The sequence below is a fragment of the Dunckerocampus dactyliophorus genome, chromosome 2 (genome assembly GCF_027744805.1).
Source record: "Dunckerocampus dactyliophorus isolate RoL2022-P2 chromosome 2, RoL_Ddac_1.1, whole genome shotgun sequence".
NCBI classification, from domain to species: domain Eukaryota; kingdom Metazoa; phylum Chordata; class Actinopteri; order Syngnathiformes; family Syngnathidae; genus Dunckerocampus; species Dunckerocampus dactyliophorus.
Window position 1 is genome coordinate 19,590,727 of NC_072820.1, and position 27,899 is coordinate 19,618,625.

At 42.0% G+C, this 27,899-nt stretch overlaps 3 protein-coding genes across 3 annotated transcripts; 1 reads left to right on the forward strand and 2 right to left on the reverse strand.

Annotated features, from left to right (window-relative positions):
• Positions 1 to 39: 39 nt before the first annotated feature.
• Positions 40 to 5,111, reverse strand: epdr1 (ependymin related 1). Its single transcript, XM_054768008.1, has 3 exons — positions 2,849 to 5,111; positions 677 to 885; positions 40 to 606 (listed from the first exon to the last, which is right to left on the reverse strand). The coding sequence occupies exons 1-3, from the start codon at positions 3,082 to 3,084 to the stop codon at positions 413 to 415; spliced, it is 639 nt and encodes a 212-aa protein (XP_054623983.1). The 5' UTR covers positions 3,085 to 5,111; the 3' UTR covers positions 40 to 412.
• On the forward strand, positions 3,300 to 5,304 carry nol7 (nucleolar protein 7). The gene is made up of 7 exons (XM_054768007.1): positions 3,300 to 3,547; positions 3,832 to 3,892; positions 3,989 to 4,035; positions 4,108 to 4,236; positions 4,378 to 4,499; positions 4,720 to 4,797; positions 4,872 to 5,304. Exons 1-7 carry the CDS (start codon positions 3,363 to 3,365, stop codon positions 4,940 to 4,942), a joined length of 693 nt encoding a protein of 230 aa, XP_054623982.1. The 5' UTR covers positions 3,300 to 3,362; the 3' UTR covers positions 4,943 to 5,304.
• ranbp9 (RAN binding protein 9) lies at positions 5,261 to 27,532 on the reverse strand. Its single transcript, XM_054768005.1, has 14 exons — positions 26,891 to 27,532; positions 24,110 to 24,221; positions 14,887 to 14,939; positions 13,341 to 13,508; positions 13,236 to 13,258; positions 12,677 to 12,861; positions 10,509 to 10,621; positions 8,487 to 8,595; positions 8,206 to 8,360; positions 7,981 to 8,134; positions 7,785 to 7,906; positions 7,553 to 7,704; positions 6,946 to 7,057; positions 5,261 to 6,844 (listed from the first exon to the last, which is right to left on the reverse strand). The coding sequence occupies exons 1-14, from the start codon at positions 27,105 to 27,107 to the stop codon at positions 6,714 to 6,716; spliced, it is 1,806 nt and encodes a 601-aa protein (XP_054623980.1). The 5' UTR covers positions 27,108 to 27,532; the 3' UTR covers positions 5,261 to 6,713.
• Positions 27,533 to 27,899: the final 367 nt, after the last annotated feature.

Consider the following 27,899-nt stretch of genomic DNA (forward strand, 5'->3'; position numbering starts at 1 on the left):
TTTTCAAATAAATGAACGACAAACACAAATGTGCAGAATTATCAGCGTCTGTTGCGATTTATCTTTATTTATCTACCATGATTTAATGACATGGTTATAATGACATTTTATAAATGTGTTGTGGTGAGATTAAATGTAACAAGAATGGAGTCATTTTTCCATTTATTATCCTTCAAGAGAATATATTTAGCATACAAATGATCAAGTCATTTGAATTATGAGTGTTAATTCCAGATGACTTGATTTGAAAGGGATACATGTCTACTCATGTCCATCAAAACAAGTCAACGGTTTATGAAAACCCACAGATGGCATCTTTCAAACATCATCTTTTGTTTTACCAGATCAATAATTGATTAGCAGCTAATCAATATGCTATGTATGGTGTAAGGACAAAGCCGGTAGTAAGGACTCAGCAGCGGGACTCTGTCATGGCGAGGGGTCGGGCCGACTGGCAGGTGCTAGGAGGGGTGAAGACGTTTGGGTCGCTGATGCCCAGCTGGAGGTTGAAGAAGCGAGTGGAAGTGGTGACGCTGCTGTTCTTGACGTAGGTCTCCTGCACCGGGTAGCAGTCCTTCAGCGTGTACACACCCACCCATGTCTCATCTGGGACAGAGGACATATTTATTCACCCCCACCATCACGTTTGTCCTTCTGTCAACACGGCGGTACTCACGTCTGCGTGCTGGCTTCCTGTCAGACCACTCCTGGACCTCCACGTTGTCCCCGGGACCACCGATGATGTACTGGTCCTCGAAGGTGGAGTTGTCAGGAATGTCGAAGGGGTCCCAGGCCTCGGTCAGAGCTACCTTGGAACATTCTTTAGTCTTCTGGTCGATCTGAAACATCACCATGCTGTCGTACAAGTAGATGTACTCAAAGTACCTGCAGCAGCAACAACACATATAGTGTAGTACAAGTAGTTGTACTCAAGTACCTGCAGCAGCAACAACACATATAGTGTAGTACAAGTAGTTCTACTGAAGTACCTGCAGCAGCAACAACACATATAGTGTAGTACAAGTAGTTGTACTCAAGTACCTGCAGCAGCCACAACACATATAGTGTAGTACAAGTAGTTGTAGTCAAGTACCTGCAGCAGCCACATCATATGAATAGTTGGCCGCGTTTATTATCACAAGGTAAGAAGCCTTTCTTTGCTCTCAACAATACACTTCCATTCAACACAAGAACAGAAGTGCTTACAAAGTACAGAGCCATGTCAAAAAATTTGAATATTGTGTAAAAGTTCATTTTCTTCCATAATATCATTCCAAAAAGTAAACCTGCATATATCCTACATTTATTACACATCACCTGAATTGTTTCAATCCTTTTATTTCTTAATCTTGATGTTTATAGCATTTAGCTCATGAAAACCAAAAATCCATGTGTCAAAAAATTTGAATATTTAATCAAAACAATACAAAAAATGGGATTCATAATACAGAAATTTCAATCCACTGAAAATTATGTTTAATTGCTGTATTCAACACGTGCTTGGGGCTCCTTTTGCACGAATCACTGCTTTAATTTGGTCTGGCATGGAGGCAATCAGCCTGTGGCACTGTTGAGGTGTTACGGAGGCCCAGGATGCTTCGATAGCGGCCTTCAGCTCATCTCTGTTGTTGAGTCTGATGTTACTCATCTTCCTCTGCACAGTACCCCACAGATTCTCTATGGGGTTCAGGTCAGTCCAGCCCAGCCCAGTAATACCGTTGTCAGTAAACCAGTTACTAGTGGTTTTGGCACTGTGAAGTCGGCCATTTTCAAAATGGTTTTCAGCAGATGGAAGCATGAAGTGCTGCAAGATCTCCTGGTAGACAGCTGCATTGACTCTGCACTTGATACAACAGAGTGGACCAACACCAGCAGATGACATGGCACCACAAATCATCAGACTGAGGAAACTTCACACTGGACTTTAGGCAGCTTCTGTCCTGTGCCTCTCCAGTCTTCCTCCAGACCCTAGGACCGTGATTTCCAAATGGGAGATAACATTTGCTTTCATCAGAGAACAGGACCTTGGACCACTGGCCAAAAGTCCAATTCTTTTTATCCAAAGCGCAGGTCAAACATTTCTTTTTTGTTTTGGGGTCAGGAGTGACCTGACCCTGGGGATCCGGCTTCTGTAGCCCATTTGTAGGATACATCTGTGTTGTGAGCTCAGTCAAATTTTCTTAAGCTTCCGGTCATCTCTCCTGCTTGTGCAGCATTTCAACCCACATTTTGATCTTCCAACAAGCTTTCCTCTTATGTGCTTTGAAACGGCACTTTGTGAACAGCCAACTCTTTCTAAAATGTCTTTTTGTTTTTGTCCTCCTGATAGAGGATGTCAATAGCGGTCTTCTGCTTATCAGTCCGGTCAGAAGCCTTCCCCATGGTTGTGGTTTTGTGATCTGAAACAAGCTGACAAGTTTTTATAAGCTCAGGGAACCTTAACAAGTGTTTTGAGTTGATTAGCTGATTTTTAAATTAGCAAACTCAGTACATTGAGACTGACTGAGTAATGTCAGAATATTCTAATATTATGACACATGGATTTTGGGGTTTCTTGAACTGTATGCCATAAAAATCTAAATTAAGACAAAAAACGTTTTGGATAATTCACTGCATGCACAATGAAACTAGAATATATGAAGGTTTCAAAATTTTAATGATATTACGGAAGAAAATGAAGTTTTACACAATATTCAAATTTTTTGACATGGCTCTGTATACACAAGCACCGTTACTATTATTGCAGCATAAGCCAACAGTAGTAAACCACTAGTTAGTTGTACGTATACACACTACATTAGTAGCGCTTCTGTGTCTATTTTGATGACTTTGTAGGACAAAATTTCACCTCTGACATGGTGTGTGTTTCTTGTGCTGCTGCAGGACGCGGAGTCTCTGGTTCTGGCCGTCGTAGGACACCGCGGCCCGGTTGTTCCTCCCGGTTCCGTGGTCGTACATCACCCACCTCCCCTCCCACTGCAGCGGGGCGAGGCATGGTACAACAGCCGGGGAGGCTTCCAGTGGCGTCAGGCCGAGCACGAAGGAGCCCACAGCAGTCACTAGTAAGACAACTAATCCTTGCATGGCTTCTGCTTGGTTCTCTTAACTTGACCACTGATCTAACGAACACAAGCTCTACAAAGTGAGGGGCTAGCTTCCGGTTGGGACTTTCAATCTGAAAGCCTGTTATCAAAACTTTACTATTCAACAATTTTATTGTTTTGATAGTCATTATATGTGCGGTGAATTTATTGTCATGATAAACTAATTAAAAATACATATTTGGTTCGCACAGCAGAACAAAACCACAATACAGACGGAAGTGACGATCTATTTGAAAACGTCACATCTTCTTGCCCAACATGGCGACGAGAAAACGTGGACGCCTAGCTGGGTCGTCTAAAGTGCAACACCACGAGGCGGCTATGAAGACGTTTGGTGTAGAGTTCCACTCCAGTGATGACGAGGCGCCAGAGGAGATGACATTTGAGGACTCAAGAGCTGAGGCGCTACGGAGTGCCAAACAGGCGCTGGAAATTGCCAGAAGGTAGCTAACTGCTAGCTAGCCAGCCAATCAAGTCTGATAAGTCTTTATGATGAAAGGCACTTTTTAAACACACCAACTTCGATGTTTTTTCTCAATAACTGGAATTTCGTTTTAAAATGTAACATTAAACGCGTGTATGGTTGTAGCACGATCCAGTCATTGCTGTATTGGGGGTTTCTTGGCTGAGATATTTATACGAGGAGATGCTCACGTGTTTTGCGAGCATGTGGTGAAGGATGCAATCATGGATATGTCTAAGCTCTCCTGTGTGTTTGTGCTTCAAGGGAGAAGGAACTGCTCAGGGAAAAGAGGAAGAAGAGACAGGAACTGTTCAAGGAGCAGAAGGTGCTTTCATTTGAAATCTGTTATAGTGGTGAAAAAGAAGCTTCTTGAGATTATTTACGCGCTTTCTGCAGGCTCACTTGTTTTTCTTCTTCACAGAAGAGAAAACTGCTTTCTGTTAAAGTTTTAGAGAGTGACTCTGCACGGTAAGTGTTATCACCACGTGTATCCTGTGTGTTGGATGAAACATTAAGACTATACACTTTTTTTTTTTAAAGAAAGAGCACATCTGAAGATGAAGGCCCAGATGTTCCTGTGGCATTTCAAGATGAAGAGCACCACAAAGACAAAAAAGATAAGAAAATGACCAAGCAGCGAAATGAGCAAAAACTGGGCCGCTGTCGAAAGTAAGTACCTTTTGATTTGTGAGACTCAGAATACTACAGTAAGCAGTTTGACAATATCAGAATCAGTACAATAGGATGCCAAAACAGATTTGTTATAAATGTATAGTACCAATGTGTTAATGTCAAGGTAACCTTTGTCAGCTTGGAAGGAAACTGCAATGTGATGACAGTCAAGCCCAGAGAGTTGGTGTCCTTCCAGCAGAAGACAGCTGAAGACTTCATCCAGTCACGACTGTACGGACCAGGAAGTCGCCGTACCACAAGTAAGAGGCCATGATTGTGACACATCCTGTTTGGGGGTGCAAGCTACACTCTGTGACAACTCCCAACATGAGCTGTCTCAATTTGAGCTCTGCTAAAGCAACCTCTCCCCGCCTCATCCGACGTGTGTCCCCTCCCTGTGGGACATCCACTAGGACATGGCGGCACACGACTAGCTCTGAGCTCACCGTGACTAACAGTGTGACACTTCTGTCTTCCCAGGCAACCAGCTGCTGTCCCTTCACAATAAGAGAGCCACAAACAAAAGTGCAGCGGTTCAATTTGTCAAGAAAGAATGGGGTGAGACAAGGTCTTCACAACTGCACTTTATCCTTGCCGCGACTCCTCCTAATGTCATGTCCCTCATCCCTTAGCGCAAAAGGAAAAAAGCAAAGCAGAGAAGATGAAGAGGAGGCGGCTCCAAAAGCACATTCCCTCCAGCTGATTGGACGCCTGAAAGGACATGCCTCCTTGCTCCAAGTGTCGTCCACTTGTGGATACAAATATAGCCGCCGCCATGACAGCCGGTGTTTACATCTTAAGACCAGCAGGCAAGACTAGACTGTATGTTGAGCCTGACATCTGGACCGAGACTAAACATCTCGCACAGGAAGTGAGCAGCAGCCAATCACAGCATTGAGAGAGCCTTGAAGTATGAGACTGTTGCTATGGACTGTGGGTCATTGCAACATGTCAACCCTGTTCAGAATAAAGTATACACAGGTTATTATAACTCAGATGTTCCATGATGTGAGATCCAGAGTAAAGGATTATTTGTCATCTTTAATAAAAATCTTGTCACCCTCACACAAATTGCACATCATTTTGGCCAAATGGACGCACAGCCGTGAACTTCCTGTCAAGTGATGTTTGTGCAGGCGTCCAGCAGCTGAAGGAGAAAGAAAAGGAAAGAAGACATCTAACTTACCAGCACTGTACTATGGCATGCATAGGTCTCAAACAGACAACACACTGTCTAAGAAGTTGGCTAAACGCGATCGCTCGCCTTTTTTGCAAACGCATCACAACCCAAAGTACAGAAAAGCTTGGTGACGCCAAACAAGAGCACGGATGTGTGGCCACGACGTCATCCTGCTCAAAAGTATTTGGTTATTCACTCATGGGAATATTACACGCACAGTGCGCATGGGGGAGGGGTGCACACGGTTTCTTTGCTGCCAAGCATGATGGGAAGTGGCAGCCTGGCAGCGCTATGTCCTACTTCCTTTAAATAAGACAAGGTCAAGGACAAAGATGATTGTTGGACATCACCTTCTAGAACAAACGAAGCAACAAAAAAGGGGGAGGGGTTATTTTGGCTCCTGAGATGTTTAGACATCAATTTGAACTGCTGAGAGGGGGACGTTCTTCTTTAGAACATCTAACATGCCTTTTGGGGGGACACGTAAGGGGTGGTCTTTCCAGCCAAAGTAAATATTTGATCTATCTATACAAGTCCATTTGGTTAAGTTGATATATAAATGTTAACATGTGCACACTGGCTGGCGTGATGGCGACCTTTATTAGAATAAGTGGGAGGAGCCTGCTAGAGCTCAACACAAACTGAATGCAATAATAATAATTCATATGAGCGTCGCTGTAAACCTGCACAAACTAAAAAGTAAGAGCACCGCTCACACATGCCCCCTCGGACCCCCACACGACGCCACCTTCAAAACAAAGTGATACAAAAATAAAATAAAGAGGAAATGTCTCCCCAGTCAGGAGGGGGCATCTCTAATCGATGTTCAGCGCCACCTGGTGGTCCACATTCACCCGGGCGGGGCGAGTTGGCGGTCAGCCGTGGATGCCACGCATCTGTTTTCTTGTTTGGGGAGGGGGGTGATTCTGATGGCCACAATGTCTGCTGCCATGTTGGGTTGAGAGGCTCTTAAGAGGAGATTCAAGTTGGCTACGCTCGGCTGTCGCCACACCATCAGTCAGTAAGGGGGGGCAGCCAGGGGGACTGGTTTCTATTTACCATGTAAAGGGAGGCTGTGTGTGTGTGTGCGTGTGCGTGTGCGTGTGTGTGTCCAGAAACTCCTCCTGATCCTTTTAGCCCGCTAATGGCTGAACACGACTCCAGCAAGATGGTTTCTACAGTACAGCTCTACTGCTAAATAAAGGAGGCGGGGGCTGGGAGGAGCACATTTCTGGACTCTGTGTGAGTGTGTGAGTGTGTGTGTGTGTGTGTGTGTGTGCATGCATATGTGGGGCTAGTGCAGGTAATCGTCCACGGCGGCGAAGGCGCAGGAGCCGCTGCCTGTTCGTGCCATGATGGCGAGGCACTGGGCGGCCTGACCCACAGCCTGGGCCAGGGGGGGCTGCTTAGGCAGGTTGTGTGTCTCTGGTTGGGAGAAGAACAAGGAGGACGAGAAACAAATGTGAATCAATCAGGCAGGTGGTCCAGCCCCACTGCATCACTGTGGTAACGCCCAGATGCCCTACCTAATATTGCACTGTTGAGGGTGGAGCACACAGGTTCTCTCTGAATGGCATCCAGCTGGTAGCCCACCGGGCTGTTCCAGGGGTCCGAGTAGGCCAACAGGCTGAAGGCATCCTGCAGCACAAGACAAACACATGTTATTTGTTTTTATGGAGGTAAAGCTCCACCAAGGATGAAGGTGATTTACATTACATACGTCACTGATTTACACTAAACTTTTCATTTGTCATTACAGTCCACTTAAACCACGTGTCAAACTCGTGCCATGGAGGGCTGAGACACTGCAGGTTTTCTCTCCAACCAGTTTCTCCAGCAGCTGATTTCATTGATGAGCACCTTCCCTCAAATTGAAGGAGGTGTTCATTAAAATCAACTGCTTTAGTGACCGATTGGACCAAAAACGTGCAGTCTCGGCCCTCCATGGCACGCGTTTGACACCCCTGACTTAAACTGTGGCAACGTGATCCAGCAAAAAAAAAAAAAAAACAACATGTTTTGTATTGTGCACTACTGCCACTTACAGGACAGGCGTGGTTCATGAGGACACGTCTATGATGGCTGGGCGTTAGCCTAATTTCGCTTAGCATGCTGTTCGAGTGTTTTGGGTACCTTGAGCATCTTCTTGTTGGCAGAGTTCTTCCCACACTCGCGGCGGAGATGTTCGCTCATGCTCTGCAGCTCTCTGCCAAAGTGGATCATCCTTTCGATGGCTGCCTGACTGCCGCCGCACAGCTGCCGCTTGAACTGAGCAGATTCCACCTCTGTACAGTTGATGGCAAAGATGGTGAGTTATGTGATGCTGCTTTGACCTCACACAATCACACTGTACGTCGAGACATACCCATGTCTGCATCGCATTCGTCGGGCTCGGTTATGTGTTTGGAGCTGCCGTTCAGGAAGCCGTTGGAGGAGGACTCTGTGACGCCGTTGGTGAAGTGATCCACCTCCATGTCTATGTCGTTGCTGGGAGTATACATCAGAAGATGTCAGCCTGTCACATGCACACAGGTTAATGATAGGAAAAGCTTAAAGGTCACCTGGTCAGGGGCGGCTGGATGCAGCTTCCATTCAGGCTGATGTCAGATGCAGGGGTGGTGGAGCCTGAGCCCGTGGGTCCGGGCTTGTGACTGTTAGGGGAGGAGCTGTGGCTCTTATTGGATGTCACGCCATTACAGCAGTTACTGTCGAAGCCTACGAGCACAGTGAGGCACCGTTTCAACCACTCTCGGGGATGGGAGGGCACATATGGCACACACACACACCTGTCAGGTAGGACTGTGAACCGCCAGCTTTGTGGGTGGGGCTGCTGAAGGGACGGGGTGAGCCAGGGTAACTGTCCTGAGATTTGGGGCTGCGACCTCCCAGACACCGCACCTCACTGTCTGTCCCATTCACCATCTCAATGAACTGTCTGACCCTGGAAGACGGGACGGGGAAGGGTGAGGAAAGTAAGAGTGTTATCATCTCAAATGTCATTAAATCGTGTGGAGACTTCAGGTGCATGTGGACATAGCTGCAAAGGGACAATCATAAGGAGACCTACTTGAGCATGAAAAGCAGGTCTGGGTTCCTCTCCAGGAGGTTTGGGTAGAGCTGCTGGGTGGTCTCAATAGCCTCGCCCATCCTGCCTGACAGCACCAGCTTCTGGATCTCTTTAAAAAAAAAAAAAAAAAAAAAAAAATCAGCACATTTATGACAAAGAAAAGAACCCTTCGCTTTCACAATACAGTAGTACCTCGCACAACATAAACCTCCTTTTACATAAATTCCACTGAACATAAAGAATTTATGTAAAGTTGTTGCTTCGTATTACAGAAGAAATTCCATATAACATAAAGCGTCAAGTCAGTAAAATTATTTTTTTTTTCCATCAACTTTATTAATGCCTCAAGTCTGTGCAAGTTCAGACTAACACTTGGTGACGCCTTCTGACGCATCACGCTCTCATTGGCTGATTTTCGGGGCACCGCCTTCGCTCTCATCTCATTGGCTGAGTTATACAGCACAGGTGAACTTAAACTCCTTCCTCTTTGTAGTCCCCCTGAAACTAACTTAAACAATTAAGTTAAGTTACAAATTAAAATTTTGCACACAGCATTATCGTGTAGTGCGTGTGCGTTTGTCTGTGAGACCAGCTGACTCTTAGACTCTTTGAGTCACGTTTCGACTCAGGCTAGTCCTCCTCCTTCTTCCTGCCTCTGCTTGTGCACTCCTGATCAAGACATCTCGTGAACGGTAGGATTGCTTTTGTTTTTCAGTTTTATTCATTTACAGTAATCTTATTTATTACCTTATTTATGTTGTATATACCTTGTATATGTTGGCTAAGCTGACATCCATCATGGACAACACCTCTCACCCGCTACATGACACTGTGGGTTCCCTTAGCAGCTCCTTCAGCAGCAGACTGTTACACCCACGGTGTAAGAAGGAGAGGTTCCGCAGGTCCTTCATACCGACCGCTATCAGGCTCTACCACACCTGAACCATTTTTTATTCACTATGTCTATGCATTGCATGCATAGTCTATGACTATTAATTCTTTACTTGTGTACATACTTGTGTATCTTGCTTGCTGCTGTAACAGATGAATTTCCCTGCTGTGGGATTAATATAGTACTACTACTACTACTACTATTTTATATTGGAATACTGTACTATGTTTATGCTAATGTTTTCTTATATTTTCCCACCATATTTGGTGGACTTTGAATATTTTGAAGTGCCAAAGGGGTGCGTTTGGGAAGATCTTGGAACGGATTAGGCTATTTACATGTATTTTACACTTCGTATAACATAAAATCCCTATAACATAAAAGTTCTCGGAACAGATTATTTACGTTGTAGGGGCGTCTACTGTATATTCATGCATACAGAGACCAGTAGGGCTAGGCAATATATCAATATTATTAACATATCATATTTTAAGATCATATTTTAATAATATTTCTTTTAAGCATGATATCAATAAACATATCATTCATATCGATATAGACTGGATTTGAGCTGCTTTCTTGTATGTTGACGCGGATGTCTCTATTAAAATTATTTTAATTTGATGAAGTGATGGACAATTTTAAATTAAACTAAGAATCAAGTTTATTAGTAGTCCTAAACATAATTCAGGTGTTTTTACTCACTTTTGTCTCTCCTCCGAGCTTCTGCTTTTAAAAAAAATAAAATAAAAAATACTGTTCAAAGTGAAGTATTTTTGAGTTGAGCATAGCTAAAGGTTTATTATAAAGAAGATTGATGATTTTACGTTTTCTATATTTATTTTAAAAAGAGAATGGACTTTTATTTTAGCAGCTATTTTTCTCAATGATTTTTTTTATTTTAATGAAACAACTTCACACGCCTATTTGAATTTGACTTTGTCTCAACTCACTGGAAAAAATATTGGGGTATACAGCCATGGACTGTACTGTATATCCCAATATACAGTAATTATATGACTGTATATCATATAACAATATTCAACATAAATCTATCGGTAAGTATAAGTAAGTATATCGCCCAGCCCTAGAGTCCAGTGTCAGCATCATGTGATCATGGAGGGACTCACTCTGTCGGTTCTTGATGGAGGCCAGCTCCTCCTGGACGGCCTGGTCGGTGGTCTTGGCAAAGGCTTCGGCGGTGGCACAGTAACTGTGGTGCACCAGGTAGGACGCCACCATCCTGTCAGGACAAGAACACGTCAGTGAATGGCAATATTACAGGACACTAAAGCGCTTCACGTCCAGCAGTCTGACAACTTCCTGTTTTAATCCCACGCCATGAGGAAAGGGGAGGACAGCAGGCTCAACAAATGCAGATTAAGTCCACCCAGGACAAGTAACCATAGGAACACACAGTTAATCCCATCAGGACATGGCATGAGCACAGATCCTGTCCTACGGAGATCTGCACATGATGCTGATGGATAAAATTGACCTGATACACCAGTTAAAAACAGGACATTCATCTGGTCCTGTCCACAATATTCAAGCCATCAGAAAAAGTGCACTTGTACCTTATTTAGCATATCTAATGAAGTGAAGGCTAACAAATTTTGCTGGACGATAATTCCATCCATGCATCTTCTATGTCTCTTTTCGTCCTAGGGTCGCAAGTATGCTGGAGCCTGTCCCAGCTCACTTCGGGCAAGAGGTAAACCCTGGACTGGTCGCCAGCCAAATCGCAGGGCACATATAAACAAACAACCATTCACACCAATGGACAATTTCGAGTCTCCAATTAACCTAATATACATTTTTTTGGAATGTGGGAGGAAACCGGAGTACCCAGAGAAAACCCACACATGCACGGGGAGAACTCCACACAGAGATGCCCAACGGAGATTCAAACCCAGATCTTCCCAATCTCCTGACTGTGGCCAATATGCTAACCACTAGGCCACCGTGCGGCTGGACGATAATAGTCCTACAAATTATTGTCGATAATATTGAGAACATTTTTTCATTAATTATATGGCATAATAATGCAAGTACTTCATATCAAAAGCAATAAAATTAAATTTCTCAGGAGTATTTAACACTGTAATTGGAATGTCAAGAGGTTTTAAATAAAATAAAACATAAATTAAACAAAAAAGACAAAAAAAAAACCCTAATGAAAATAAAATGGGCTGTCTCTTAGCAAAAATAGCACTTAAAAGAAAAATCACAATCATAACCAATTACAATTACAATAAAAAAAGAAATAGACCCTCTCTGTTACAAAAAAAATCACTCCAATAAAAAGCACACACAACAATAAATACAATGGAGTAAACAAAATTGCACTTGAATAAATAATGAACATTGGGTATTATTTCTTAACAGCAAGGCTGAACATATACACTGTCACTGTGAGCGTGCAGCATTTTTCACTCTTTTGTTTATATTTACTTTGCCGACCAAACAGTAAGCGTTGACTGTCGAGTGAAGTCTCTACTGCACCTCGAGCAGTATTTTTTTTCCCAGTTGGGCAAACTGGACAGGATGGTTGTGTTTGAGATGCGCTACCCCCTTCTTCGTCGTTGTCATTTTCCAGCAAATGCCACATACCGGTTCGTCTGTGTTCATGTGCTCACCTTGTGGGGGCTGTGGCATTCATCTTAGAAACAAATCGCTTTTGTGCCTTCACTCATATGCGTTTGCTTGCTTACTACGCTGATGTATGCCAACGCCAACCTGGCCTCTGCATCAACACACTAGCAGCCCACCTACTGGGGCAAAGAGGCTGAATGACTGAGAGGAGGGTTCACTCTCTCCATTCACTCCAATATAGAACCAACGCACCCAGACAGATGCAGAGTGAACTTGTCATCCAGCCTGTGTGGTAAAGAGAGGAGAGAGGAACAAACACGAATGCACATGTCAATTTATCGAGGCTAACAAAATTATCGACTTTCTTTTTATTTATCGCTGGATTAATCGATTTATTGATTATCTTGACAGGCCTAGTGAAGGCTGAGTGTATGTTTCCCAAGGATGTGCGTTGAGGACATCAACATGTTGTGGCCACCTGTCACACTCCACTAGAAACATAAAACTGCCTTGCAGTAGCAAAAAGACAGCTGCATCCATGGCAACCCTGCACATCAATAATGGTGGTGACTCGTCTCCAGATGCTTAGATGACAAGCAAGCACCTCAGTTCAAATGCAAAGAAGCACATGTACATTTCAACCGAAAAAAGTGAGCACAAAACGTGCTCTCCATCAGACAGGTGTCAGCTTTAATCCTCTTACTTTTGAATCATGGACTGCCACTCGCCCTCACGCTCTCCGATGGGGAAGCGATCAATCTGTGCCTGGATCTTTGTCCTCCACTCGCGCATGTAGTCCTCTATGTCAAAGACAAATGGGTGCTGGCCAAAGTTGGCGTCCACCACTTCCCCTGGAGTCTGCAGGCCCACAGTCGGGTACAAGTTGGGCTGCAGGAGAGAAAAAGATTCTTTAAGAGTTTGACAGGACTGTGTTCTATACATGCACGCTGACATGAATATATAACAGCATTTGGACAGTAATCCAGAGGAGTAGACTTTGTCTCGATCCAAGACGCACAGAGGTCAGCAATGCCAAAGTGACGTACTTTGCCACAGACCATCACAGCAACATGAATGGTTGGCTCACAGCCTGTTGTACGGCTCAATAGATTATTGTTGTACTACAACTGCAAGATCATCATCCATACCATCAAATACTCCAAAAGTCCACATGAAGCTCTCCCTTCAAGCTGCCCTGATCCATACGACACCAACTATACATTTTTTTATGTATGTGGAAGAAGAAGAAGGTGAGTACTTACTGGTAGGTCTGTGAAGGCGATCCCTGCACAGGAACAGACACAGTCAGCATGGAAAAGGAGAGCAGAACAAAGACAGTGGAAAAAAGAAACCCACTTCCTGCTTACCGAGGCTGTGTCCATTCTTTGTGTAGAAGCAAGTGTTGTTGATGAGGTTGACGCAGCAGCCAATCACGTCACCTGTCGTAAACGTGGGCCCGTATGGCTGCCCGGTGCCAGATGAGCAGAAGGAGTGGCCGTCATCTCCATGGTAACCGTACGAGTGCTTGTCCCAACCTGACAACACGTGACATAAAGACAACCATGTGACATCGAGAAGATAAGTGATGATTGTCTGACATTGGAGCAAATATTCAACGAGTGACGTTCATCATGTGAACAACGCAGAACCTCCCACTTAATTGGAGTGCACCTAATTAGTATGCATGCATCAGCGTGTGTTATCTTCACATGAGGAGACACAAGTTCATGGGCGGATCCACAGACAAGTCTGATAAGCTCAACCATGCTAGTGACAGCTGGCAACGAATGCATCTACACAGTGACAGAGCAGAATTATAAAATATTAAGTCATTTTCTGTAATATGTGATCAATTAAACCTGGGGCTTTCCGCCAGCTGTAAAGGCAGAATTTGATAAAGCCCTTATATTGGAGCTATAGTTTGGCTGGACCTAATGCAATGGCCCATGAGTTGTGCCTTTCCTTATACACCCAGGTGTATAAGGTGTCCCAAGTGAGACTCAGGGGCCATTTGCGGCCCACAGGTTGTTTTTTTTTGTTTTGTATTGGCCCATAGCGTATTTAAATCATATTTAAAAAAGTTAATGTTATGTGAAAAAGTTGAAAGGTTGAATGTTAAAAAAATGTGACACCAATGCTTACCATCCGCTTTGTGGACTATTAACAAAAAATAAATAAATAATCAGATTTAGGTTGTTTTTCCTCAAAACATATTTTGCGTCTTTTCATATTTGGACCCACATAGAGTTGGGTTGAGAGTGTTTAATAAACAAAGTGGCCCTGGGTGGAAAAAGTTTGGACACCTTTGTAACATTAGGCTCCACCCTCGCATAGGTCATGTGAAATACTGTATCTCTATCGTTCATACTGTAAATAAACAGTTACGGTGCCTATTACAAGCAAAGACAGATTTACTGTTCTTCACTTTGAAGAAGCAAACCACAACTTTATTGTTGTGTTGTTCCATCTTTTCGCTGAGGTCAGCACCAATGAACCACACCACGATGATTGTTTACGCAGCAAGAACAGAACCAGTTTGTGACATCTGAATGTAGGTTAGCACGCACCCACTCGTACACTCCCCATTATTACACATTAGGTACACAGTCTAAACAGCCAATACAAGAGCTGTAGCAAATGTTTGAGAAACATATAAAGATACAAAATATGTATTTATGGTAAACATGGAATGTATAATTGACACTGTCAGAGATGAATTCCATAACAGTATGCTTATTATTGTGTTGGTAGTGTATGCTCTACAGATGTTTTTGCATCATGTCATGTGTAGTAATGCTGTGTTTCAGTGTTCCACATGCTAAAGCTAAGCCAACAAGGCAACAGTTAGTCACACCTACCAATGTCGTAAGAAGCACAATCAAATGGTTAGGTGTGGTGCTGGTGTCAACTTACCAGGCAGTCTGTTCATGTTGACACCCTGAGCGGAGAGGCCGATGCCCATGTACCTGTGACCACGTGAAGTATGCAGAGAGAGAAGACTATGAGTGCTGCATCTTCACAAACATGATGATGATGACCATCCCTTTCTTTCACCTCCAAGTAGTCACTCTCTCCTAATTGACACATCCACTTGACTTAACACTACAAGTTTTAAGAAAAAAGCTTAAAAAAAAAAAAAAAAAAAAAGAATTATCATCTCAAGTTACACGAATATGAAACACTTGCACTGTCGCTAGCACAGACTGACACTTCCTCCTCACTCTCCCCGTCCTAGACGGGCCACAACAGCCAGGGCCGACCGACCTCAACTTAATTTCAGTTTTTCCATTCATTACAGTGTTGTGTTGTGGTGGCCCGCCACAAATAAATTTGGATCACTACAAATAGATTTGGTGCTATCTGTTCACTCGCTCAGAAACACATCATAATGGAACTGTGAATGTAGCTTGTTACAACTCCGTACAGCAAGTGGAAGTATACATTGTAACTCTTAACACACCTCGTATGCACCAGGTCTGCCAGAGAATAAAAGGACGTAGCAGGAGGGATCAGTGTTGCGACTTTATCGCTATATTTATATATATTTAGTACTCAGACCCCTCAAAAGACAAAGAACTGACTAGCGATAAATCTAGCAACTTTTTCTTGTCTTTTTGGAGACGACCATGAAAGGTTGCATCGCTCTTATCAGCTAGCAGCAGGTGCTGCTTTTCATAATGCTGCTTTCTGTCATAATCAATAAATCAATTAACCACACAATAAATAAAAACAAAGTTAATCATTTTGTCGGCATCGATATATTGACATGTTGGTTATTGACGTGTTGGTTTTCCTCATCACTCTCTACCAAACAGGTTGGCTGACAATAGGGTTTACTCTATGCATCTGTTGCAACACCTGGTCGCGTTGGTTCTATAGCAGAATGAACGGAGTGAGTGAACACTCCTGTCATTCACTCAGTCTCTTTGTCCCAGTGGGTGAAGGCGGGGTCGCTGGCGAGTGCACACATAGAGTGGTCCAAGTGAGGAGAAAAGTGGTATTTACACTTGTACACGTTTTGCCTCTGCATTGTCCCACAATTTGCCGTGGCAGTGCATGTTATTTATTTATGAATTTGGGCACACCTGAAAAGCGTGAAGACTAGTTTGAGCATTGTTTGTGTTCTGGTTACGCATAAGTAACGCACGCACGTGGCATGCAAATTATGACTGAAAATGGTGCACATTGGTATGAACTGACCACGCTCCTTCACGACTTATTTACACCTTGTCAAGTAGTGTGCGTCTATTGCACAACAATAGTACACGCAACACGCATTGTTCCCGCATGGGTATGCATTTGCACCACCACGTCCTGCATCTGTGAAGCAGTCCTGGAATTATTTGGTCCCGCTGTGTCCCACGTAACGCCACGCAACAGCAAGCATCACCCCTATAGCTTCATTAATTCCCGTTCCTGTTAGGGAATAATACCCAATGTTCATTATGTATTTATAACAGAGACTTGATACTCAATTTTACTTATCTTTTTTATTGTTGTTGTGTGGCTTTTATTGGAGTGTGTGATTATGATTTTTATTTAAGTGCAATTTTTGCCAAAAGAGTAAATTTTATTTTCATTGGGGGGTTTTGGTTAATTTTTTGTTTAATTTATTATGCTGTTTGTTTAATTGATCTTACTTAAAACTCTTGACATTCCAATTACAATGTTAAATACTTTTGAGAAATTAAAGTTTATTAGTTTTAATGCAGTGTATTCACATTATTAAGCAATATATTATAATTAACTTAATGAAAAAAATGTCTCAAAATAATGTTGACAATAATATAGTTTATCTGCAATAATTTGTAGGACAATTATACTGTAGTCCAGCCTAATTTGTTATCGTGACAGGCCCATGGGCCAACTATTAGATTATGATGTCACCTCATGGCCCTGCCACAAATAGGCTGCAGTCCTATGGGAAACACCGATGTGCCTCATGAGAGCGCAATTGAGCAAGCATCAAAGCATCAAACTGTTTTCACATTTTTGCTATTGGCAAAGCTTCACTTCTCTTTACTCGTGTGACAGAAATAACATATTACTAAAAACATTAAAGATATAAAAACAAATAGAACAGCCATTATTAGTTCTGCAGTGGTGAAATTCTTATGTACTGTAATGCTGCACTCCACTAAACTACACTAAAGTGTTAAGTAGAGCAACCATGTGAGACTTGCAAACTGACATGTTGCCTGTAGCGTATTCTAAACATCCTGTTTGCCTTCATTCATGGCCTTAAAAAGGAGTTTCATCAAGGTCTGAGGCCACAAACAAGTCTCAAAAAACTGTTGACACTTAAATTAACCTTGTGACAAAAAAAAACCCTTCAAATTGAAGACGCGCACTTGAGTCTTAGCAAGCATGGCTGTGTGAGTCAATGAGTGAGTGCTGTGCGCTTATAATGCATGTACATCTTGATTAGACTAGTCAATTGTGTGCACCCTCTTTGTTGCCATTTTTAGCTGGAGCGGTACCTCACAGACATTTTATGTCACACGTCATCCTGCATCTAAAAGCACTTCATTCAGGGTTTCCGCCACATATAATGGATCGTAGCGCAGCGCCACAGTAAAATAAAATCCACCACACTTTGAAAATTAGTTGTTGTTTTTTATACGTGAAAACAATGTTAAATAACAGTGTATGAACAGACATATACAGTGGTGTGAAAAAGTCTTTGTCCCGTTCTTGATTTATTTGCATGTTTGTCACACTAAAGTTTCACATCAAACTAATTTAAATATTAGTCAATGACAACACAACTGAACACAAAATGCAGTTTTTAAATTAAACTTCACAGAAATAAAACACAAACAAAATACAAAGTTTTCTGTTATTACTGGTTGTTGGCGCCAATATTTCAGCCTTTTCTCATTGTGCCTTTTGCTCAAGTTTTACAATTTTTGCTGTTTTTTACATTTTATTTTGTTTCTGCAGTGATGCAATGACAAATGAGCCACAGGCCGTGGATGGCCCCCGAGCCGGACTATGGCTACCCCTACTTTTGTGGATCTTTGTTGGGGTCGAGTTACATTGGTTGAGGAGAGAGCAACTGGTCAATGCGTTATAATAGTCAGCCCTAACAGGATGCAGCTCAAAGATTCTTTTGGAGGTACACGTCTATGGAGTTATATTTGTACCAGATTGCAGATTTTGAGCCATATTAACATGCAATAATTACTGTTATGTGCTCGAGCACATCACTGCGCCCTGTCACTCTCTCACTCAACTTCTGCACGCTTGTCACTGAACGCTTGCTGAGGTGGGGCGAGCCGAGACAGTGTGCGTGCACTGGTACCTCTGGCTAGGTTTTGAGGACTGGACTCCTGGCTGGAGCTTTAAAGCTTGCGTGCCTGGAGGGGGACGAGGCATACGGACATGTTCAGTGGTCAAAATGCGTGCCTGTTCGTCACTCTCCGGGAGGGGAGGTAAATGATGTAATACATTTTTTTGTAATATTCTCAAAATCAACCGGCAAAGTCCCAAAAGATCAACTAGTAGCTCACGATCGACGGGTTGGTGACCCATGATGTACATAAACATTAACCTTATAAAATAAAAAAGCCAAGTCTATAAAAGTGACATTCTTACTGTATTTTCAAATGTGTAAAAGAGCATATCATATCCCCAAGCATGCAGTAAGACAGGGGTCCCCAACCACGGGGCCGTGGGAAACATTCAGGCGCAATGATTTAAAAAATAAATAAATAAATAAAAAGACAAATATAATACTTTGTAAATAACTACATAAAATATTATGTAAAGGGATATCAATTTTGGAAATATGGTCCATTATTTTATTCAAAAATATACAGTTACAAATCCCCCAGTTTTTGCATGTTTAATGCGAGCGGCGACTTGTCCCACTTTGTTAAATAGCCCTTCAACTCGCCATCTAACTTTCTCCGATGCTGCACACATAAGACTACTATACTATTTTTCCCCTTTTTCTTAAATGCCGATGCTCTGTGGGAATGCTTAAAGGCTAGATTTGATGACCTTATTGAGTGATAATGTGCATTTTTTGAGCAGTGCAAGTCTCTGAAAAACAAACTCCAGGCTCATACTGGTGCATAATGGATCTGTATTTATTTAGTGCTCTTAATTTGATGTTGTTCCTGTCATACTTTTACACAATACATACCAATTAGGGATGTCCGATAATATCGATGGGCCAATATTGGCATAAAGATGTGATATCGGTAGATATCAGTATCATGTTTTTCTCCCCAATAACGAAAACCGATTTAAAAAAAAATGCAGTATAGATGGACATTTTAATGTTCACATGGCCAGGATGATCCCACAGTTTGTTCAAATACAGTCACTGTAAGCCCACCTTCTTTGCGCTTTCCACAGACTCTTGTGTTCCTATCCACTCTGCCTGCCCTTAAGTTGGCTAGCTCCACATTAGCATCTGGGACGATAGCTTCTAGCCATTCAGTGAAGCACAAATAAGCACGTTCTGGCCAGCTCGGCGTGCTTGCTCGGTAGTGAATTCAAGTTTCGCATGATAACAGATGGTACCGAAGGCTTGAATCTCCACTGCCTTGCTAGCCGCTTGACTTTCATCTTAGCCGCGGCTCTGCCGCCTCGATATCAACAGGTAGACACTGATGTGGGACATCGCTCTCATGGCATGTAAAAATGAGCTTGAATAAACAAACAGAACTGCTTAAAAGGCAGCCACTCATGGCGGCGGTGTTAATGTGGTGTTGGTAATACAGAGTTGGACAATATCGGGGAAAAAAAAAGTAGATTGATACTTTATTAATCTCCAAGAGAAATTCACATTTCCAGCAGCTCTGCAAAAATGTCATAAAGAACTTAATCACTCAGGGTTTCCACTACATGTAATGGATCAGGGCGGGGCGCCACGGCTCAGTAAATGCCGCCACACCTTGGAAATGAGGGGTTTATTTGTCTGTTTTTTACGTGAAAACAATGTTAAGTAATACAGTGTATGAATGGACATATATGCTATATCAGGGGCCTATCACAGCTATCGCGTAGGTAGTGTTGGCCGCATGTCAGCTGCATCATCACTGTCGCTTCGTAGATGTCACATGACGTCAGTCAGCTGACACTAAGCCCCCTCCTTATTTGCTCCTGTGCCGCAGCGCGGCATAAAAAAAAATAAAGTGGAGAACAGATGTGGGCAGGCACACACGGACAATGCAACTTTCATCTTTATTATTCCGATTACGGATAAACTAACTCAGCAGTTAGATGCCTATATCTATAACAAGTTATCCGTTCACTTGTAGCGTCTCCAAGTTCGTATGTTAAACTACTATTTCATGATGATTTGGAAAATGTTCCCATTGCTGGAAGTTTTTTTTAATATGTTGCCTCGACTACGGCTGCATTCTCTTTTGCATAATCCTTGTAATTTCACATATTTAGTATATGTAATGTTGTATGGCAAATGCCAACTGGACGTAATACATGATAAACGCTACGCAGCTATTTTCACTGACATATGACTCAGTTTATGTATACACAACTATTGAGGAATTATGTGTAATTATCTTTACATACAAAGTGAATTGTGAATCACTGAATGATTTGATGACCTGTAAACTTTGAAATTGTGAGTGTGACATACTAATCATTAGTATTCAGTAGAGTAGTTTACTGGTTAGATTTTTAAATTTTGCAGCCACCACCACAGCTTAAAAAAAAATCCTGTCACTTAATCACAAAATAAAAAAAACAAGGCAAGACATGAGAGCTAAGAAAAGTAAGAAAACAGAATAATTATATAAATAAATACGGAACAGATCATGTCAAATTTGTATTGCACTAATACATAATAAATAACAATAATTATAAATAAGGTAATAAGTCCAGTCCTTCCACGACATATATGATGTTACACATAGCTGTATCGGTAGATATCGGAATCAAAAATTGATAGTTGGACAATATCGGCATATCGGTTATCGGCAAAAAAAACAACCCTAATAATACGTACGATAAATTAGATTGTTATAATGTACGTATGTTTTGCTGATGTGTTGAAAATCTTTCCCGGTGACTAGCTAGCACGCTGCTAATGCTATTTACAGCTGTTCTCATCTTCAATCACGGTCATATTGACACAAGCCCCGAAATAGCTGTCCTCGGCTATGCCTGCAGCTCGTAACCCAAATTTGAGCTCACAGTTCAAAGCAAAAATCACCCGAGAGACGGCTTGCATTTAAAAACACTCGTTAGTCGGATGTAGGGTTGGGCATTGTTTGAATTCGAACAATTCCGGCTCCAATTTCTCGTTTCGATTCCGGTTCCTAACTATTCTCAATTCCAATGCTTTTTAGAGGCACGGTCATAAAGGTTCGCATGGTTTAGGCCGCTAACCAGAGTTCTTTTTGGATGAGATGTCTGAACTTCAATTAATTTTTTAATGTCATGAACTTTTGATCAATTTTACTATGAATTTTTTACAGGGCTATTTTCAACCAGTACATGCAGTGGTGCGAACAAGTGTTTGCCTTTTCCTGATTTCTCATTTTTTTTGCATGTTTGTCACAGGTTTCAGATTATCAAACAAATTTAATATTAGTCAACGACAACACAACTCAACACAAAATGCAGTTTTTAAATCAAACTTTTTATTTTTAAGGAAGAACAAAAATCTAAACCTATATATGGCCTGTGCAAAAAAGTGATTGCACCACCTAATAAAACATAACTTAACTGAGGCCATGTCCACTAGAATATGGATATTTTCAAAAACGCACATTGACACCTCTCCGGTGTCAAAATTAGGTCTATCCACACGGTGACGTTTTAAAACTATTTCTATCCACACGAATACGCATACGCAGGCTGTCATGCGTATGACAAAGTAAGGAGGCGCTGTAGCCATGGACTGTTAAGGCAATTTTAACCAATCAGAGGCGCCAATGGCGTCATTTCGGCGTGCCAAAACAAACATGGCAATGTATGGGAGAAGCTACGTGTGGATTGCTAGCGAAGTAGCGTTACTTTTCAGTAGTTTATTTCACATGTCTGCAAAATGTATTGAATATAAAAGTGAAAATGGAAAGCCGTTCTTTATTCAAATATAGCAGACGTTGATTATCACTACAATGCTGTGAAGTGTATATCATTTTATCGATGAAGAAAGAACTCGGCTGTGATGCTATCATTGCTTAAATAATTGTGTCTGGCAAATTGTCCTTGTTTAATTTCCCCCATGACAGTAGTTATGCAGAACAAAGAAGCCACATATAAGAGAGAAGCCGTCAATGTGCGGGCCACGCAGCTCAGTCAAACACAATCACAAGCTTCTTGCCATGCTAACACTCCCATGCCATTCTTCCAAAATAACAACATGCTTGTGAAAGTTGTCCCACCAGCTAGGTCCGATCGGGTCTTGTTCCAAATTGCCATTGTTGGCGGGGGTCTCGTAGCCCTTTAGCAAGCAAAACAGCAGCAGTATAGCATCCTCCAAAGCCCACAATGGCGCCGTTGCTCGTCAATGTAAAGAGAAAGTAAGCGTATGTTTACTCTTATACACACAAAAAGTAATTTCAGCATGCTTGAAAGCAGCAATGTTATGTGTGCCATTGCACACATTAAATTACACGTATCTAATGTGGCAATAACGGCACATAATTGTTATGTCATGTGTCAGCAACATGTCAAAAGCTCAGTTTCCACCATCCACACGAATACGCTGAAGCCGGAATTTTGAAAAATCTTCATCCTGGCTGCAGTTTTCCAAAAGCTAAATTTTTAAGGACAAAAACCTCCCTTTGCGTGTGGATGAGAGGCCAAAATGCATAGAAAAATATGCGGTTATAAAATATCTGTATTCGTGTGGACAGTGTGTGAGATTGAGATCTGTCCGTCTGGAAAAGGTTATAAAGCCATTGCTAAAGCTTTGGGAGTCCAGTGAATCACAGTGAGACCCATTATCCACAAATGGCAAAAAGATGGAACAATGGTGAACCTTCCCAGGAGTGGCCAGCCAACCAAAGTACCCCGAGAGCGCAGAGACGACTCATCCTAGAGGTCGCACAAGACTTCACAACAACATCCAAAGAACTGCAGGCCTCACTTGCCTCAGTTAAGGTCAATGTTCATGACACCACCATAAGAAAGACACGGGCAAAATGGCATGCATGGCAGAGTTACAAGGTGGAAACTACTGCTGAACAAAAAGAGCATTAAGGCTCGTCTCAATTTTGACAGAAAACATCTTGATGATCCCCAAGACCTTTCGGAAAATACTCTGCGGTCCAACGATACAAAAGTGTAACTTTTTTGGAAGGTCTGTGTCCCATTACATCTGGCGTAAAAATAACGCCGCATTTCAGAAAAGGAACATCATATCTACAGTAAAATATGGTGGTGGTAGTGTGATGGTCTGGGGCTGTTTTGCTGTTTCCGGACATGGAAGACTTGCTGGGATACCAAAAATCCTGACGGAGAATGTCCGCCCATCTGTTTGTGACCTCAATCTGAAACCAAGTTCGATTCTGCAGCAAGACAATGATCCAAAACACACCAGCAAGTCCACCTCTGAATGGCTGAAGAAAAACAAAGACTTTGGAGTGGTCTCGTCAAACTCCTGACCTGAATCCTATTGAGATGCTGTGGCATGAACTTAAAAAGGTTGTTCATGCTCAAAAACCCTCCAATGTGGCTGAATTACAACAATTATGCAAAGATGAGTGGGCCAAAATTCCTCTACAGCGCTGTAAGAGACTCATTGCAGTTATTGCAAATGCTTGATTGCAGTTGTTGCTAAGGGTGACCCAACCAGTTATTAGGTTTAGGAGGTAATCACTTTTTCACACAGGGCCATGTAGGTTTGGATTTTTTTTTTTCCCCTTAACAATAAAAAGTTTTATTTAAAACTGCACTTTGTGTTCAGTTGTGTTGTCATTAACTAACACTTAAATGTGTTTGATGATCTGAAATATTTAATTGTGACAAACATGCAAAAATAAATAAATAAAAAACATGAGGGGGAGGCAAACACTTTTTCCACACCACTGTAGCTGCAGGGCATTTTTCAAATCACATTAATGATAGTGTTTCAAAGCAGGTCTAAGTAGAGTGTTAATGAGGAGTCATGAGGGTGTAACAAGGACAAACAAAGCATGCGTTTTCTTACCCGTCTCGGCCTTTGCTGATGATCTTCACCTCAAAGTAGTAAACTCCGCACGCCGCCGGGATGGGGTGAGTGGCCCGGACGGATGCCGCGTCTTTCGGTGTCTTGCCATGACCTTCGGGAAGAAGACACCACGATGATGACAAACAGCTTGTTTTCTTACACATTCATGTAAATACAAATGAGCCCTCTTTTCTATGCTGATGTCAAAGTTTGCGACAAGAGTTAAACAGGACAAACAAGGCTAAATGCACATTACTACTCATTATACTACAATTACTACCCCTGTAACTATGTGCATTGTTCTCTCATCACAGCCTCATCCCTCTCAGTGCTTCATGTACATTCCCAAGGCATTCACAAATGAATTTAGACAGCCTATTCGCCATTGCTCATAGAACACATTGAGACTGTCTGTCAACTCTGTAACTGTCTTATTAAACTCTGTACAGTAAGTGGCGGTTTGCATCATAACTCTGCTTCTTAACACACCTCATACGTATCCGGTCTGACGGAGAATAAGACGACGTGCCAAAAATCCAGCAACTTCTTCGGATTACATGACTCTTCTCAACAAGCAGAGGGCGATGCCCATTAAAACGCACTCACAGGCAAATACATCTTGTTTGCGACACACACAAAAATGACGAAAGGAGTGACAGAATAAAGTTAATTTGCATTTCTATTAGGGCTGTCAATCGATGAACATTTTTTAATCGAGATTAACCGCATTTTGTCAATAGTTGACACAATGGCAATTAATCGCAGGTAGAAGTTTTTATCTATAATAAGTAGGGATGTAAATCTCTTTGTGGTAAACAATTCAATACGTATCTGGGTACACAGGTTAAGATATGATTCAAAAACTATATATTTTAAAAACAGAACAATTCCATAAATGAATGTATGCATGTATGTATGTACACAGACTTTTATTTTTATTTTGTAGAAAGTAAAGAAAAAATTGCTACATATTTAAAGCTTTGTCTTTTAATACAAAGCTTTGTGTTATTAATGGTTGTTGAATCCTATTGAGATGCTTAAAAAGTAGGTTCATGCTCGAAAAACCCTCCAATGTGGCTGAATTACAACAATTCTGCAAAGATGAATGGGCCAAAATTGCTCCACAGCGCTGTCAGAGAATGATGAAGTTATCGCAAACGCATGATTCAAAATAAGAGCGCTCACTGTCATATTTGTCTAATCGTGTAAACAAAATAAGGGTGTCATAAAAACATCTTACATTAATAACACAATTGGAATTACATCTGTCACTACCATCGTTCTTAATCACAAGCACGGGCATTAGTTTAAAGATTTTGTAGCAATATGTGCTGAGGCTGACATCCCATTAGAAAAATTAGCCAAGCAACATCCATTTCTCAATTACTGGACAAAATGAGCCAATGATGTATTGCATCAATAAATGTATGGATTTTTGCATTTAATTAATGGATATTTTATTCACCAGCCCAAATAGCGCACACTCTATGCTGGTACAATAAGTGGAAAAGGTAAAAAAAAAAAAACGGAGTTCTAAAAAATTGAAATGGAATTTTTTAAAAACAATCCTAAAAGAGTTTGTTTAAAAAAAGCCATATATTGGAAGTCACACCACAAATGATCTATAACCATGTCAAATGAGTCTATTTAGCACGCCCATTTTTTCAATTTTACCTTTTATTGGATGGACTTTTATTGGAAAGCGAAACAATATTGTTGGTCAAGCTGCGTAATAAAAAAAGTAAATTCCACAATACTTTGGTTGCATTACTTTTAATGCTTTGAATAGCTATTTTCATAACCATATTCAATTCCACAAATTCATGTTTGTAACAAAAGCTTATTATTTTAAAAAAATCAAATTTGTAAACATACTTGTTTTGCTTTTCATGTTGTTTACTCACTTTTTGTCTCTCCCACATTATTCATCTCTACTCCAGTGTCCATGGCAAACTATGCAAATCAGACTATGACAACGACAACTTGTAGAGCGCCACCACAAATAGATTGCAGTCCTGTGGGAAACACTGCTTCTATCCCCCCTCTCTCGCTCTCTCTAGAGCAGGGATGTAGAACCATAACCAGAAAAATGAGAGCATTTGATCAAATTAGCACAACAATTAACCCACAAATGCTCTTAGCACTGCACAGAAAAAGGATTAAAACTCATGTGAAAAGATTATTTAAGATGATTACCAAAGCACATTAATTTGGGTGACAACATGAGGTCACGTTGATCTTTGACCAGTGAGTCAACGGTGTTATGTTATTACTTCAGGTTCATCTGTAAGGACAGAACAGTCTCGAAGAACACACCCAGGAAGCACAATTAGTCCAACAGTAGCTTTCCTGAGGGCCTTCAGCAAGCTTCAAGATAGCTTTGCTGCTGCAAGGCATCTATGCATCATCAAGGCCCACTTGAATGTCAGCAAAGACACCATCCAGTAGGACATGTTGAGAAGCGAACAACACCTGAAGACTCAGCAGGTTATTTACTGACACAGCTAGCCTCCAATGCTACATTAGCCTACCAAGAGGACCGTTTTGCTTTGAGGCTTTTAGGTAACGTCACATGATGACGTCGTTAGTTTATCTAATGAAGTCAACTGGTGATTTGAGAGTATTTCTGGCCTTGGCGATTACATCAAACAGTGTCAATGCAGCCTGGAAGCTACCGAGCTGTGAAAATGGAAGCTGCTAGCCTAGCCTACTTTGTTTTTAGCCATGTCGACGGCATCTGGCTTCCATCAGCAGGCTAATTTTCGCGATGAGCCGCCATACCTTTATAGTGCACACGAAGGTTGTTCTGTGACAGCCCGATGTAGCTAAACTTGTCCTTGGGGCTCCAGGAGCGAGGCAGCGGGGTCTCGTTTTCATTGACGGCTGGGTAGAGCCGTCGCAACCGCCGGTTGAGCTCCTTTTCCTGCTCGTTGAGAGCAGAGTCTCCGTGGACAACCACCGACATGAGGAAGCCACAGCCTGACGACTGTCCCGACATGGCTACAACACGACGTTTGCCAAAGTGGCTTGTCAGCAGCAAGCCACAGCTTCTTGTGTCAGTCAAGTTTCGGCAGCAAAGCTCACTAGCTAGCAGGCTATGCTAACTGGCTCCGCTGGCCGCAGAGAAGCAGCCAGAGCTGGTTAGCCTAGCAGCTAGCCTGGCTAACGTTAGCTTGGCCACCAAAGGCAAAGCGATCGCTGAAAACTACTCAGGTTGACATTAGCGGACAAACAAGACAGTCACTGGAAGAAGACACGCTGCCACACCGGATGACAAGCAGATGAATGAAAGGCGAGCTGGAGGTCGGATCAAAGTGTCAAGCAGCGTTTAAAGCCAAGCGATGAGTAAAGTCAACGAGCTCAAACAGCCCAGATCTTTTGTTTGTTGTCGGAGCCTTATCCTGACATCTGATTGGCTTACGGCTGCCCCGCTCACTTCCGGTTTGTCAGGCGAGGTAAACAGTGAGGACATGAAGACAGATGGTGGACATTCTTACACAGTGGACAACTGTGTCGTCATCGACACTTTACTGTCTTGGCCGTGTCATCATCTGCATTCGTCATCGACAAACACACTGACAATATGTCCCTTATGATGACTTTAAACGTTACATTCATGCACAACTGTTCATATTCAAAGTTATTATATTGCCTGTAATATGTGCAGTTCTATTTATTTTTATCTATATTTATTTTTGTCTATTTTTTGCACTTATTTATTTTGTTTCCTTTTCTTTTTCATTTATCTCCCTATTAGAAAATGGACAACTAAACACAGGAAGTAAAACAA

Excerpts from the sequence above, each read along its gene's own strand:
- epdr1 (XM_054768008.1), bottom strand. The coding sequence starts at position 3,084 with ATGCAAGGATTAGTTGTCTTACTAGTGACTGCTGTGGGCTCCTTCGTG. Across the intron at positions 886-2,848 it reads AAACACACACCATGTCAGAG|GTACTTTGAGTACATCTACT; the intron begins GTGAAATTTTGT and ends TTGCTGCTGCAG. Across the intron at positions 607-676 it reads CAGGAAGCCAGCACGCAGAC|ATGAGACATGGGTGGGTGTG; the intron begins GTGAGTACCGCC and ends CCTCTGTCCCAG.
- ranbp9 (XM_054768005.1), bottom strand. The coding sequence starts at position 27,107 with ATGTCGGGACAGTCGTCAGGCTGTGGCTTCCTCATGTCGGTGGTTGTC. Across the intron at positions 10,622-12,676 it reads TGGCAGTCCATGATTCAAAA|GATGGTGGCGTCCTACCTGG; the intron begins GTAAGAGGATTA and ends TTGTCCTGACAG. Across the intron at positions 7,907-7,980 it reads ATCCAGCCGCCCCTGACCAG|CAACGACATAGACATGGAGG; the intron begins GTGACCTTTAAG and ends GTATACTCCCAG.
- nol7 (XM_054768007.1), top strand. The coding sequence starts at position 3,363 with ATGGCGACGAGAAAACGTGGACGCCTAGCTGGGTCGTCTAAAGTGCAA. Across the intron at positions 4,237-4,377 it reads AAACTGGGCCGCTGTCGAAA|CTTGGAAGGAAACTGCAATG; the intron begins GTAAGTACCTTT and ends AACCTTTGTCAG. Across the intron at positions 4,798-4,871 it reads ATTTGTCAAGAAAGAATGGG|CGCAAAAGGAAAAAAGCAAA; the intron begins GTGAGACAAGGT and ends CTCATCCCTTAG.